This window comes from Oryzias latipes, chromosome 12 (assembly GCF_002234675.1).
Source record: "Oryzias latipes chromosome 12, ASM223467v1".
Lineage (NCBI taxonomy): Eukaryota > Metazoa > Chordata > Actinopteri > Beloniformes > Adrianichthyidae > Oryzias > Oryzias latipes.
In genome coordinates, this window is record NC_019870.2 from 29,180,451 (window position 1) to 29,194,712 (window position 14,262).

The 14,262-nt window shown below is 47.3% G+C and overlaps 1 protein-coding gene across 1 annotated transcript; it reads left to right on the plus strand.

The window, feature by feature from the left end:
- Window positions 1–107: 107 nt before the first annotated feature.
- On the plus strand, window positions 108–11,966 carry ccni (cyclin I). Its single transcript, XM_004075149.3, has 10 exons — window positions 108–731; window positions 1,538–1,697; window positions 6,553–6,687; window positions 6,987–7,061; window positions 7,168–7,308; window positions 7,481–7,609; window positions 7,701–7,802; window positions 10,444–10,591; window positions 10,661–10,860; window positions 10,934–11,966. The coding sequence occupies exons 2-10, from the start codon at window positions 1,584–1,586 to the stop codon at window positions 11,135–11,137; spliced, it is 1,248 nt and encodes a 415-aa protein (XP_004075197.1). The 5' UTR covers window positions 108–731; window positions 1,538–1,583; the 3' UTR covers window positions 11,138–11,966.
- The last annotated feature ends 2,296 nt before the right edge of the window (window positions 11,967–14,262 follow it).

Genomic DNA, 14,262 nt, shown 5'->3' on the forward strand with positions numbered 1-14,262 from the left:
GTTTCAAAAAGTCCGCCCAAATCCTTCTATTTTTATTGGCCAATGGTTTCACAGATCCCTGACGCAATCTTCAAATTACGCATTTGGTTTTTTGATGTTTGTTTTCCGTGTGTTGCTTATCTTTATCTGTCAGATTAGGTGGAAACATTCACTGAGAATAATCTGGTATTTTTAGAGGGGACTCAACGTTCTTTTCTACGAGCATAACATTTACACGTTAAAATTTATACTCGCGCTGAAACTTAGTTTTAAAATATTTACATTAAGTCATAATAATGAATAGTTTCATAGTCTACAGAAATTTAAAAAGTTTTCTCTGTTTTTCAAATCATCTTCACTCGATAGTATAGACATGCATTAGTGCAAATTGTACAGATAAATTGTTGCTCTTGGTGTGTTCGCTAAAAAAACGTACTGTACTCTTCAGAGCTGACATACATCACACAAAGAACGAAAGAACACGTTCGATTTGGACACCCGTTCAGCACGTAGGGGCGGCGCCTGCTCTTGTCTCTCGCCCCTCTGACCCCTCCTCGGTCGGAAGTAGACGTCTCTGTCTATGTTCCGTTCCTTTTATTTTTAATGTATTTTTTGTAACAGATTGAAACATGAAAGCCACGATGGACGACTAAACCCATCAGAGGGTGTTCGATTTTACCCCTTTTCTTCACCCTTTGAATCGGAAGGCCCGGATGAAAGCCCTCTGTGGTTTTCTCCGCTTCACAGGGGAGGTAGGCTTTTCGGCTCCGGCTATTTACTGGACGTCACCTGGGACATAGTTGTCTTGGTCTAAATAAACACTGTTGGACATGCTTTCTGTGTAGTGCTGGCTGTTGTAGTGATCAGTTCTGTCATTGTTCTCGGTTTTACGTTCTGGTTATCCCGCAGCGTTAGCCGTCAAGTCACTACCGAGGAGCGCCGACCAGGCTGCTCAGCTAGCTGCATTCCAGATACTAGCCAGGTTCCTCCGATCATAACAAGGATCCTTTCGCACCTGCGCATCAGAGGCGAAAACATCCCAAAAATCCGGGACTTACCGCGCTGGACCGCCGGTGTTTTCCGTCCAAATGAACGCGCTATTGTCAGAATGACATCCGCGTTTGGAAACTTGTCCGTCTGGAATTATTTAGGAGAAAATGAAAACAACAACTTTTAGATTTAAATGTGGTTTCTGTAAACCTGGGTCACTCATACATTTTAATGATACGTTTGTTTTTATAGTTCTATTTTTTCAATAAAACATTTATATTTATAATATTGTACAAGGAAAATTCACTTATTTTATTTAAACAGTGATGCAATTTAATAAAATCATCGTCGTTAATTTGGCGGATTTATTTAAGTATTTCTATCACGATTCTTTTTCATATTTCGATCTGGTGGCGTATTTGGATCCTGCTAATCATTGCCTGACCTCTTGACCTTTCTCTCACATGAAGGTTACGATGACAGGTGTGCGAGGCGGGTCCTGATGGGGCGGACGCTCAGGTGTGTTCAGTCGTCACTGCGACCCTCTGACTCTTGGGTATTCCTGCAGGTATCTGTATCCAGTGGGCAGGCAGGCTCGACCCGGGGAGGACGGGATGAAGATCACCGAACCCTGCGGACGCCAGAGGCTGTCTTTTCTTTTGGAAAAGGCAGCCTCTAGGGAGGCCGAGATGTGGAAGGCCTACGTGCCAAAGAGGCCTTTCTCACAGGTGAGCTGTGACAGAAGCCAAAGGTTAAGACATAGTACTTGTAATCCACACTGCTCACCATAACTGATATTTACATGAGTGCTTTTCCTTTTAGGTCAGACTTTGAATGAAATACAAAAGGTTCTCTCTGTTGGTGTGATATTTATTACCCTCCAATCAGTGGTAGAAATACATTTCCTCCATTTGAGACGGCGGCGTCTCCTCTCTAACCTCACGATGTGTTTCTGAGGCCTCCCACTCTTCCCCAAGCTCTACATGCAGTTCTGCCCGGTCGCTTGGGGGTCCGACCCTCTGCTTCAGCTGGTCCCAGACCTGCTCCATGGGGTTCAGGTCAGAGGTCATTGCTGACGTTACCGTGTGAGCCACTTCCTGTAGTCCGGCTGTGACCATCCTGGCAGCATGCGGTGGAGCGTTATCGCCATGAACAGGAAGTTGGGGGTGTTCTGGTGGAATTGGGGGAGGATGATGGTTCTGTGACGTCTCTGAGGTCAGAACCTGCAGGGACTGGACCGCCTACAAGAACCTGGTGATGCCTGTCCAGACTGTTGCTCCTCCCCCACCACGTTGACCTGGGTGTATCGCTCACCTCGCCTTCTCCAGCTACGCTGACGACCATCCTTTCTATACACGGTGACCCTCACCAGAGAACAGGGCGGTAGACCGTTGCTGCATCGTCCAGGTCACATGGTCTGTACTGCAAAGCTTCACGGCGGCGTCTTGGTGTCACTGGAGTCCCAATGGTGCAATGGTCTGTCATTCAGGTCAGAGCGGTGCAGTCGAATGGTTAGTCTGGAAACCAAGTACCCCTCACGACCGGTAAACGGGCCTGCAGCTGTGTGGTGTTTGCTAAACCAGGTCAGAGGTCAGAGGTTCTGGTCATGGTGGTGGTCTGTCACTGGGGGGGATCCACTCCTGGGTCTGTCACAAACTCTGACAGTAGTTCAGAGTCTTGATGCAAGTCTGCTGATGACACTTTGAGACAAGTTCACCTGCAGCACCTGACGGTCTGACACCAACCTGAAGGCGCTGTGGTCGGGGGGAGCTTCTCTGTCTTCAAGGCCGTTAGCATGATGAACTTGGAACGACTTCCTGACTAAAACAGCTTTTCAGTTGTTGATGAAACACTGAAAAGGTTTTCCTTTCAGAATTCTTTGGTTTTGGCTCCAATAAGTTAGACAGACTGAACAGAGTAGCTGCGTTTACACGGACAAAAGTAATCAGAGCGCCTGATCGGAAGAAAAATGCGTCATGTAAACACGCCGTTCGGAATACTCTGCCCCGATCAGACTCTTTCAGATCAAAATTTCTTTCCGATGGAGATAGGTGGTTATGCCGATTGTTGATCCGATCGTTGTTCATGTAAACGGTTCATTCTGATTGTGTGTCACTACTGCTCTGGTTTAACGTCACGCAAAGACGGATGTTTCGCTCCAGAGAAGCTTTGGAGCTCGAACAGGACCGACCCGCTGCTCTGCGCTCGCCCCGTGGGCTCCTCGATCTCCCTTCCTATTTCCTCCGACACCCATCGCGAGGGGGGCGCCGGGGAGGAGTGCCTCGTGCCCCCTGACGTCCGGACCCTACGCGGTCCGGCTGCCGGTGGATGGAGCGAACCCTGTCTCTAAGCAGAGCAGCGGGACTTACGGACTTACAGTTCTACGTGAGCGAGCTGCCGAATTCAGGAGAACCAGGCCGCCAGCTCACACAGCGGCTTTGGGGCGGTGTGTGAGCTTAAAGCAGAAATGTGGCTCAGTCTTTAGAAACCGTTCAAACAATCCCATGGATTTGTGTTTCCAGTCGTGTCCCGACAAAATAAAGGCTGATGTTATTCCCACACATTTACGTGCAGCCAGGATGCAGATTGCAGAACTTCCCGCACGGATTTATGTTCATTAAAGGTTAAATGTTGTTAGCGCGCGTTAGCCTTCGCCTAACTCTTCTTCCAGCTCCGTTCTTCAACAGAAAAAGTAACGGATGAAAAAGTAACGTGATGAGCGAACAGGCGCTTCATAATAACCGTAACATTAATAAAAGCACATTTAGAAGCTCATCTCGTATATTACAGAGCTGCCAGATATCTATGGATGTAGTCGCTCGGTTTGTTTACAACGGGACTCATTTCCTCTTCCGGTATTTTCAACACTAGTGCGTATGTGTGAATGATTTATGCTGACTGAAAGTGAGACCATGTGAACGTTTGTTCTAATCGGAAACATTTTTCTGGGCCCATGAACACGGAGGGATTCTAATCCGACCATTAATCCCATCAAGATGTTTTGCACATGTAACCGCAGCTAGTGAGAGCGTTGGTGGAAAACACTACACAACAACTGTGTGTGTACGACATCCACACTACACAACTGTGTGTGTGTGTGTGAGACATCCCCTGAGTTCTCCACATGATCTCTAAGCGGTTGTGTGTCGTGGATGTTCACACATGTTCACATTGAGTGATGATGGTAAACGTCAGTCTTCAGTGAGAATCTGTTTTCCTGCTCTGAATGTGTTCATGTGTGATTGTCACACTGTTAGTGAAGCAAACATCCATGACAGGCGTGGAATCAGCCGGTCAGAGTGATTAGTACTCTAACAAGTACCAGTAGTATTACTACAGGTCTATTACCGTTTCTATTTAACCCTGCAGAACTCCAGAGCAATTTTAAAGTACATTTTTGTTGTTTTTTTATTTAGGGTAACAACCATTTACAGCAACCAAAAAAACAAAACAAAAAATTAAAATAGAGGGGAAAATAATACGACTTTAAAATAAAAAGAAACGGCGCCAAGTTTCACCCGGCGGCCTCTCAAGGGTTAAACGTTGTTTTTTTTCCCACATCAAGGTAAAGGAAAAACTGAGTCTGCTGCTAAATCGCTGATGTTCTGGATAAATTCAGCCCTCATTTGTTATTTTGTCACCGGTGTTGTGTTTGCACGTCCTTCTCTAACGGGGTGAAGGACCCGTTTGCAACAGTTCACGACCACGAGGAGCGTCTGAGCGTTGAGACTCTTTCTGGCCTGTCGGTCGCTGTCGCAGCGCAGAGCGCCGTTCGCTTTGGGGAAAAGCTTTGATCCTTCGTAGCGGGGCGGGGTTAGCCCCACATTCTTCAGGGACGTGACAGGCTGGCACCAGCTGGAGGTCAGGGTTAGCTCCTCCCCTCGTCGCTGTGCTAACGTTTGTTTTCAGACGTGACGGCACAGAGCCATAGAAACGGCTGATTCACCGTTTCCTTCAGCTGCTCTCTAGTCTCAGCGCGTCACGGCTGGGTAGTTTGGTCTGCTGCTGTGACTCACTGGCTTTGACTTCTTCTGTTTTCAGACACGAATGTGTGTTTTTGTCCGTCAGAGTCGTCCAACTGGTCGACTCTGACGACTTTGACGTCCGTCCAAACATGTCAGGTATGGGGAAACACAACCGTGTCCCATAACAGAAGAACCTGAGAAGTTGGTTAATAATACCGACACTATGAACGGTGAACATTTGGTTTCCTTTCTTTGTTTCTTAAAAACGACTGGCCTGTAACTGAGATGGAGACTTCCTGCCAGGGAGGCGGTTCTCCCGATGCTCCGGTGACTCCAGCATTCATCAGCTCGACCATCGCTGACTCAGCAGTCGGCGTTTGCTGAGTCTCTGATGTGGAGCTTTGAGTCTTTGAGAAGGTCCGGCCGATGCCGCCGCAGAGCTCTGAGGGAGTCCAGCTTCGTGGTTGAAATCCAGATACCAGCTGGAGTTATAGACGCTGTCTTAGGTGGTGGGGGGGGACTTGTGCTTTTTAAGTGTCTGTGGTTGAGAGTCGAGCAGTTCTGCTTCAATTTCCGCCCTTTTTCTGTTACTGCCGCCGGTAGAGACTTTTCAGGATTTTCCTCCTCATGGAAACTTTAGAGGACACCAGACTAAAAAGATATCACCCCCCACCCCCCCACCCCAGGCTCTGCTTTATTTGGATTACATGCAGATACATCCGGCAGCTGTCCGTCACGCCTCCTGTCTGAACCTTCAGCCTGTTTGTCCTTCACTCTCCTGTTGTTTGCTTTTTACGACATTTTATTGCCCAAATGCTGCACATCTTTCCTGGAGCGCAGATGAGGCTTCATGTGATTTAGGAGGAAGTTGCTGTTGACTTTTCACAGGCGGCGAGAGGAAACCAGATCCACATTCTGCAGGATCTGTCAGCAAGTCCTGATCCAGCAGCAAAAATGACTTTGAATGCGGTTAGAATTTAGCGTTTGCTGTAGGATCGAGCATCCAGCCTCTCACACTAACATAAACTGGAATAAATTAAACAAGAAAAATCCAGCCTAGTTTACAAATGAAAGAGTTTTGAGTAAAAAAAAACACATAATTTATCCATGAACTGAGTAAAACATTGTAGTTTTCAGATTCTGGCTTGGATCTAGTGGGAAGCTGTGTTTTATGGAAGCTAACTTTGGGGTTTTTACCAAAGCCAAACTGTGGGACTGTGTTTGTTGGAAAAGCTCGGCCTGTCCTTGTTGTGGGGAAAAATAGATGGGTTTCTAAAAACAGAAAGTTTGTTGAGGCTCTGCCCTTTTTGGGTTTCTCTCACGGTTCTGAATGTAATGTTGGGTTACCTGCAAACGGGAACCAGCTGTTGTTGGTCCATGAAACAGAAATCTGTCAAAGTGAAGAAGGTGAATGGATTGAAATGACCCAGAGGAAGCTGTTGTCCTTCAGGATGTTTGGCCTTTCTTCTGGTGGGAATGTTGACGATGAGTGGATGGGATTTATCTGCAGTCAGTAAAAGCTTCGTTGGCCTGAAGCGGGCCGCTGGCGCTCCTGCGTTAGCGTCACGCATGAAGCTCTGGGAGTAACGGCGGCGCTGGCCTCCCTCCGTGTGTGCAGGATACAGACATCTCCCCGGAGCAGCGGGACGAGGCGGTGCGCTGGCTGACGGAGCTGCACGGCCGGCTGCAGCTCCACCCAGAGACCCTGGTGTCGGCTGTTAGCATTCTGGACCGCTTCCTCGCCCCCATCAAGGTACAGACATGCCGCCGGTTTAAGTTCATATCACTGAAACTTTGACAAATGATTCCAGTGACAGTTGGTCTTGAGTTCATCATCAAAATGTTCTGGGAGCTTTTGGACTCGATGTTCCAGGAGTCTGAGATGATAAAACCCTGTTTGCATGTTTGAGAACATGTTTTTCAGATCCTCTGCTGGCAGCTCTGACGAGTCCTCTAGCTCTTTACACGAGGAGGTCAAAGGAGCAAACGTGACGGCCGACCTGCAGGACGCCACACAATAGCTGTAGCACTGATCTCTGATGTCGTTGCTAGGCCCGTCCAAAGTACCTGCGCTGCATCGCCATCGCCAGCTTTTTCCTGGCTGCCAAGACCTGCGAAGAGGACGAGGTGAGCGCCGCCGCCGCACACACACACACACACACACACACAGCTGGTTCAGCACACAGCATCCCGGGGCGGCTAGGCTAAGAGTGCGTGGGTTTGTGTCTGTCAGTGGGTGCCGTCTCTGAAGGAGCTGGCCGCCACCAGCGGCTGTGGCTGCTCGCCGTCAGAGATCCTGAGGATGGAGAAGATCGTCCTGGACAAACTGGGCTGGGATCTCCACACAGCCACTCCGCTGGACTTCCTGCACATTGTAAGCCCTTCACACAGACACCTCCATTGAAATAGAAGGAAAAGGGAAGTGGGGCCATGATTCAAGACCCCTTTTCTTTGGGCTTTGTACATCTGCTAGCTGCAGTTCTATTGGACGGTTAAAGGAAATCCTGGTAAACGGGTTGGGTCCATGTCTCCTGTCTCTACCGCAGTTCCACGCCATGGTCCTGGCGGGGCGCTCTGGCTCCCTGGACTCCACGCTGGGCCTGAGCCTCTCTCAGCACTTGGCTCTGCTCACTCAGAGGCTGTACCACTGCCTGGCTGACCACACGCTCCTGCAGGTCCTGCATTAGGAGGATGACGTGCAGTCCAGCTTGTCCACTCCTCGTTTTCTGATGGAAGCTGAAGTGCCGCTCCCCAATGTTTCTGCAGCTCCGAGGATCCATGCTGGCTTTGGCCCTGATCACCCTGGAGCTGGAGACCTGCTGTCCTGACTGGCTGGCGCTGACCATCGACCTGCTGGGCAAGGCACAGGTCTGTGTCCGGGTTTCTGGTTCCTACTCGGGTTTAGCTGGAAAGGAGAATGAGCGGGTCCATCTTTGTCTTCCCTCCACTCGTCCTCCTCACTCTGGTTCCATGTGGGACTGATGTGTGGACCTGCAGAGGAGCCGGATGCATTTAGAACAGGGACCTGTGAGGATTTGATGGGGTCTGAGCAGGACGCAGGGCTCCACAGGAGCCGTTTACTGCAGATTTCCCAAGAAACCAAACTACAGACCAGAATAATAATGAATAGCTGTAGGTATGAATACATTGCTCACATGTCAACAGAAACTAGAAGGAGCTGCTTTTCCACAAGTACATGTAGGTTGAATGATATACTGCTGGATGAAAATGAGACTTAAATGGTAATTATTAGCACAAAAAGAAAGAAAGAAATGATCAATGTTGAGCATAAATAAAGTGAAAAAAGCACAATAACAAAAAATATATTTTTTATGAAAAATGCCAGAGTCGGGTATCGAACCAGCGAGCTTCTGCACCAAGGATTCCCAATGGAGGCAGAAATCCTGGAATATATTGAAAAGTTCAAGGATTTGAAGGACCAAAAGTCACAGCTGGAAAAAGCTGAAAGAGCTGAACATTTGAATAGTTGGATGGTTGAAATAGAAGAAACATTGTAGAAAGAGTTAAACGGCAAAAAATGGAGGAAGATACTAGAATAAAGAAAGAGAAACAGGAAAATGTTTTTGAACATTTAATGCATGAAAATGTAACATTTTCAACTTCAGGCTGTGACTTTGATCAATAGTCTGTGATTCGTCTGATTATTGAGGGAACAGACCCACATAGACGTCTGACCGTCTTTTCTGTCCAGCTCTAAACCAAACCTCAGCTGCTTTCTGGGATTTTTTTGCAATGCAGTGAGACGCTGCATCCTGAAGAAAAACATATATGTATATAATTTATTTATTTTTTTAGTAGGAGAGTCGGGGGATGTCAGGATGACTTTACATTCAAAGACAGATGACCAGATTGTTCATATAAAAGGAAAGCGTTGAGCGCTAGCTCCACTGAGAAAGTGGGTGTGTCTGTTAGCCTGGGGGCGGGGCTGGCTGCACAGACTCTTCTTGGAAGGGGCGGTTCCTCACTTTGTGACGTCACAATGTGAGGACCCACTTGTTTCCCTGGATTGGGAGGGGCTGGTGCTCAGAGAGCAGGTTTTTAGAGGAATGGAGCCGAGAAGGTTGATTTTAGATGATGTAGGACTTTAAGGAGTTGTCAGGATTGTAAATCTTCTCTCGGTCTGGAAACGTTTCTGGACTTGGTTTGGCTAGCCGTCTGCCGTCCGTTAGCTCCTGCTTTTGAACAAAGCTTCTTCACATCAGTAGCATCATTTTATTCATGCCTGAAGAATAAAAACAGTTGAGTTTTCTTAAACTTGATCAGGTAAACTGACAGCTTTCAGATCAGCTTGAAACTAACAGAGATCAATGCCAGCAGGGAGCGCTAGATCAGCGTCTGCTGTCATGCCACTCAGTAATCCAGACCTCTAATTAATCTAACTAAACTATTTTTAATCTATCCCAATAGTTGCTGAGAAAAGCCACATTATGAGGCTTTACATTGACTTGACATTGTGGCTCAGTAAAAAATCTAAATACAACTAAAAAAAGTGACTTGATGAGGTTTTTTATTTGAACAGACTTCCAACCTTTTCTTTTACACCAATTAGGGGAATTTTTTAATCTTGACCAAAACAGAAAACAAAAACACATTGAAAACACCCAAAAACATTTTTCTGAGCAGTCCATAAAATATTGACCATGAACTTCTTATCGATACCTTAAACATCTGTTGCCAGACGTTATTCCTCAGTTCATCACAGCAGCATGACAGTAGAGAGGTTTCATCGTTTCCTTTGGTGAATTTGATGATTCTGAAGACGGAGATGCAGCAGAAGATGAGGATGAGGAGGAGGAGAGGAGACACGAGGAGGAATTGAACCATTTACACTCTGATTCTCTGAAACAAACTTTAGCTTCTGCTAAGCTAAGAGGAGAACCTTCTCTGAAAGGACGCTCTGTTTACTTCAGACAGGAAGGAGCAGAGCGCTTATACCATGACGATACGTTTAAAAAGCCTGCTTTTTTATAATATTTGGTTGAATGCTATAAAGTATTAAAGCATTGTTTTCCTGTTTCTCTTTCTTTATTCTAGTATCTTCCTCCAGTTTTTGTCGCTTAACTCCTCCTACAATGTTTCATTTATTTCAACCATTCAACTATTCAAATGTTCAGCTCTTTCAGCTTTTTCCAGCTGTGACTTTTGGTCCTTCAAATCCTTGAACTTTTCCAGATATTCCAGGATTATATTGACTAATAATCTGGGTCTATTCATTGTGGAAATCAGCTCCTTCTGTTTGATGTAATATTTCTATTTTTCGTAAATGACCGTGTTTTGAGCGCGATGATGCTCTTCCAGGTTTGCATCATCAGACATGAACGCAGAAGTTACCATCCGACGCCAAAATGAGATTAACGCGATTTTAAAAAAAAAACTAAAATGTCTGCAAGTAGGACAAGGTTTGATTGACAGTAAAAAAAGCGGGAAGGATAAAGCTTGTGGTTTCCATGGTAACCCAGCACGTTGGCGTCTTTCGTTCTTCCGGCAGATCGACAGCTCGGAGCTGATCCGCGGTCGGGAGATGGTGGCACGTAGTCTGTCCACGCCGAGGGCCCCCCTGCCTGCAAACACCGTCTACATCTGCCACGCCCTGCAGCTGCTGGCCCCCGCTCCCCGCCCGCCCCGGGCCTCATCTGGTATGCCGCGTCTCGCGGGTCTTCATCGCCGTTCCCACGCCACGCGTGTTTGAGCCTTCCTCTTTACAGGGACCATCGCCTCCACCTCTGACCCCACCAGGGACCACTCGCCTGCAGCTGCCGCTCTTCCAACGGCTGCCGAGGAAGAGGAGGGGAGCCGTGGCTCTTCCTCCTGCAACCTGCCTGCTCTCCTCCCTCTACCAAAGCAGCCCTGCCCCCTCAACCAGCTGGTGGCCACGCTGCGCTGCAAGGCTTCAACCAAACGCAAGGTAACAGCGGCAGAGGCGGAGCCAATCCTGGCCGGCGCCGCCTCCCGACTGAAGTCTGCCTCGTGTCCTTCAGGTGGAGCAGATGGACGTGGACGACTTCTACGACGGCATCAAGCGGCTCTACAACGAGGACAACCCCAATGCCGCCGTCCAGGAGGGGGCAGCACTCGCAACGGGTGAAGGAGGGGGCCTCTCCGTCTGCAATGCTGTCACGCTGTCCCGACAGGAAGCCGGCTCCACCCCCTGCCCCCCCCTTCAACCCGCCACTTCCTCCTAGAGACCAACCAGGAAGCCCTCGACCAAAACCCCCCCAACACCAGCCTGAGTTTGATGGGCAGCTGCTTCCAGGAAGCTTTTATTTATGTCATTCAGCCGCCGCCGCCGCGTTCCGCTGCTGAGACGGGAGTCTGGTGTTTGGGAGGGTTCTGGTCGTCAAGGCGACGCCTCCAGCCTGAGCTCATCTCCCTTCAACCCCTGCAGCCGCAAAACAGAGCGCAAAAAAATGTTCCTAAATGTTTTAAAAATGCTGCTAGAGTCATAACTATTCTGTTTATTAACAGTTTCTAAAAGAAAATCTAAAAAAAAGCTAGAATCTTCCCACTGGAAGGTTCCCTTTAACTTATATTTGTCGCTCCTCAAACTCTTGTTTTCTCTCCGTCTGCTCCTCATCCACGTTAAGGTTATTTAGTCCGTGCGCGTCCACATGGTCATGTGACTAGGATGTAGACTAGAAACCGGTTTGGTGCCATGTGGTTCATGCTCACGCGTGAATCCTGACTTCCTGGATTTCAGCGCGTCGGAGTTGAACTTTAGTTTGTCATCATTTGCTCACAAAGTCTTTGAAGTCGTTGGTTTTTGCCAAATGAAATGTGAGTTTGTAACATTTTTCATGTTCAGCCGACAGAGATGATGATGATGAAGGCTGACGCTCTGTGGACACGTTTGTGTTTGAGTGTGTGTGTGTGTGTGTGTGTAAAAGAAAAGCTGTTTAATTTATTCTTCTTCATGTGAAAAGCTCGGTTGTCCTGCTGGAGGAGCTGCAGGGAGCAGCTTCAGGCTGTTGAACACGCTGCAACTTCTCTAAATAAAGACTTGGAGAATGAAAATGGCTCCTGTCCCTTTTCTCTGTCATGACGCTCCTCTCATGCAGCACGCATGTTCCACAGCAGTCCAGGGAAGCCACAGAGTTGATGGGAAGGGGGCTTCCTGGATCGTAGCGATCATGTCGGCGCCGCTCCTCTGATGCCGTTTGAAAACTGAAACCAAGGACTGACGAACCGAGAAAACCGGCTGCTGCTCAGACAAACGCATGCACAGACAAACGCATGCACAGACAAACGCATGCTCCCACCCCTCCGTTTCCTAACGATCTGTTTGAAAAATCTGAATCTGACACATTTGAAACGTGACGGCGTTGAACCAGCACACAGATTCTCTGGAGGTGCTTCAGTCCAACCCTCCTGCATGAGGACGGTTCCCTAACATCCTCATTTCACTAACAAACTGAAACCTGTTTGTGACAGAAACTTGAATATCTGAGTTTTTCTAGAGACACTGGAATGGCAAAGCAGTGGCATCTGGTGGAACCACATCTCTGGATTCCTCTCAGATGGACGTCTGCCAGACCAGATCTTCCCCTCGCAATGAAATCCTAAAGGCAATGTTCTGCTGTCATGACAGCAAAGAAGTCCTTCACAGAAAACCTCCGTAAACATCAGTCACAGCCGAGGACAGAACCTGCAGATGTCCAGAACATTCAATCATTTACATTTTATCTGGAAACGTTCTTACATCACAAACTGCATGTTTGAGCATTTGGATTCAGACCAGAGATGGAGGAAACGAACGCAGAGAAAGAGCATCACTGCAGCTCTGCCGCCTCCCACTTCCTGTCTGTCCTTTCAGAAGAAAAGTTTCTTGATGGATGAAGAGGAGGAAAAAGTGGTTCTGCAGAAGCAGCTTGGATGGAAACATTCATGTACTTCTCATCGACATCATTACACAGACAGTGGAAGCAGGAGGAACCGCGTGCGGCTGTGTTTGTTCTTCCTTCTGACCTCATTATGATGATTGACAGACAGCAGAACCAGAACTCGCCAAGAGAAGCACAACACTTTGTTTCTGAAGAACTCTGGAGCACTGAACTGTAAACAGAGGAAGTTCTGATGAGCAAAGAGGGAGTCGTAATGTGAAGGAGTAGCACCAACACGCTCACTCCTTCTGTCATCTTTGACCGATGATCTTACAGCCTTTTTTGTTTTTATGATCTCAAAGCAGACTGAAGGACATTGTTACTCAGCAACTGAGATAAAATGGCTGAACAGTTGAGCTGGTGAAGAAATAGTGTTTGGGTCAAAAAAAAAAAAGAGTGTGACTGATCACAAACATCCGTTTGTCTCCAAATGAAAACTTCTGCTTTTGTGTTCAGCCAGAACCGCTGACTGCCTCTGAATTCTTGTTTAACCCTTGTGCTATCTTGGATGACCCCCCTTACACTGACGTGTTCCTCTTACCATGACAAAGGTGGCTAAACGTGGAAAGATTTCATGTAATCCATGGACACCAGTGAAGATCACAAATCATTGAAGAAAAAAGGTTCAGAGCACTGTCTAGTGGGTCTAGATGACCCAACTCCCAATGTCAACGTGCCTAAGATAGCACAAGGGTTACAGTCACAGCAGGAGTCACACGAATGTCCTGTTATCCTGAAGGTGAACCTTTCAGACCCAATCTGTTCTATGTCATTGCCAATTGTGTTTATGTCCGTCAGGTAAAAATGCAAACTTAGAGAAGCGCTGCATTCATTTAGAACTGGAACTATGGGAAAAATGATTACCCAACTATGAACACGAAGGTCAAAAACAACAAATCTTCCAATACCACATGAATGCAGAATGTCTTTCTGCACCAACCCAAAGGTCAATTATTCTTTGCAGTACACCATCTACGGGTAGACACCAATTACCAATTCCCTGTAATTACCAGTACAGGGAAAATAAAACATTGATAAGAATGATCACTATCATTTATTCCAGTTTGGCGGGCCACATTCAACAGCTTGACGGGCCGCATATGGCCCCCGGGGCTTAGTTTGCCCACCCCTGGGCTACATATATACATGCAGATAGACATATCCAGATGAGGCTTCCAAACAACCACCTTTCCCGCTATTTGCAAATACAATGTTTTTGTCAAAGAAAAAAACTCATCCGGTTCCATCCAGACCACCTGAACATGAGTTTCTCAATCTTCTGCTGCCCCCCGCCATTATCAAAAGGAATGAAATCATATCTGTAACCCTTGTGCTATCCTAGCCACGTTACCATTGGGAGTTGGGTCATCTAGACCCACTAGACAGTGCTCTGAACCTTTTTTCTTCAGTGATTTGTGATCTTCACTGGT

What these genes read in the sequence shown, in the direction of transcription:
- ccni (XM_004075149.3), top strand. Translation starts at nt 1,584, where the DNA reads ATGAAGATCACCGAACCCTGCGGACGCCAGAGGCTGTCTTTTCTTTTG. An exon ending in GCTTCCTCGCCCCCATCAAG is followed by an intron (nt 6,688 to 6,986) that starts GTACAGACATGC and finishes TGTCGTTGCTAG; the next exon opens with GCCCGTCCAAAGTACCTGCG. An exon ending in CTGACCACACGCTCCTGCAG is followed by an intron (nt 7,610 to 7,700) that starts GTCCTGCATTAG and finishes ATGTTTCTGCAG; the next exon opens with CTCCGAGGATCCATGCTGGC.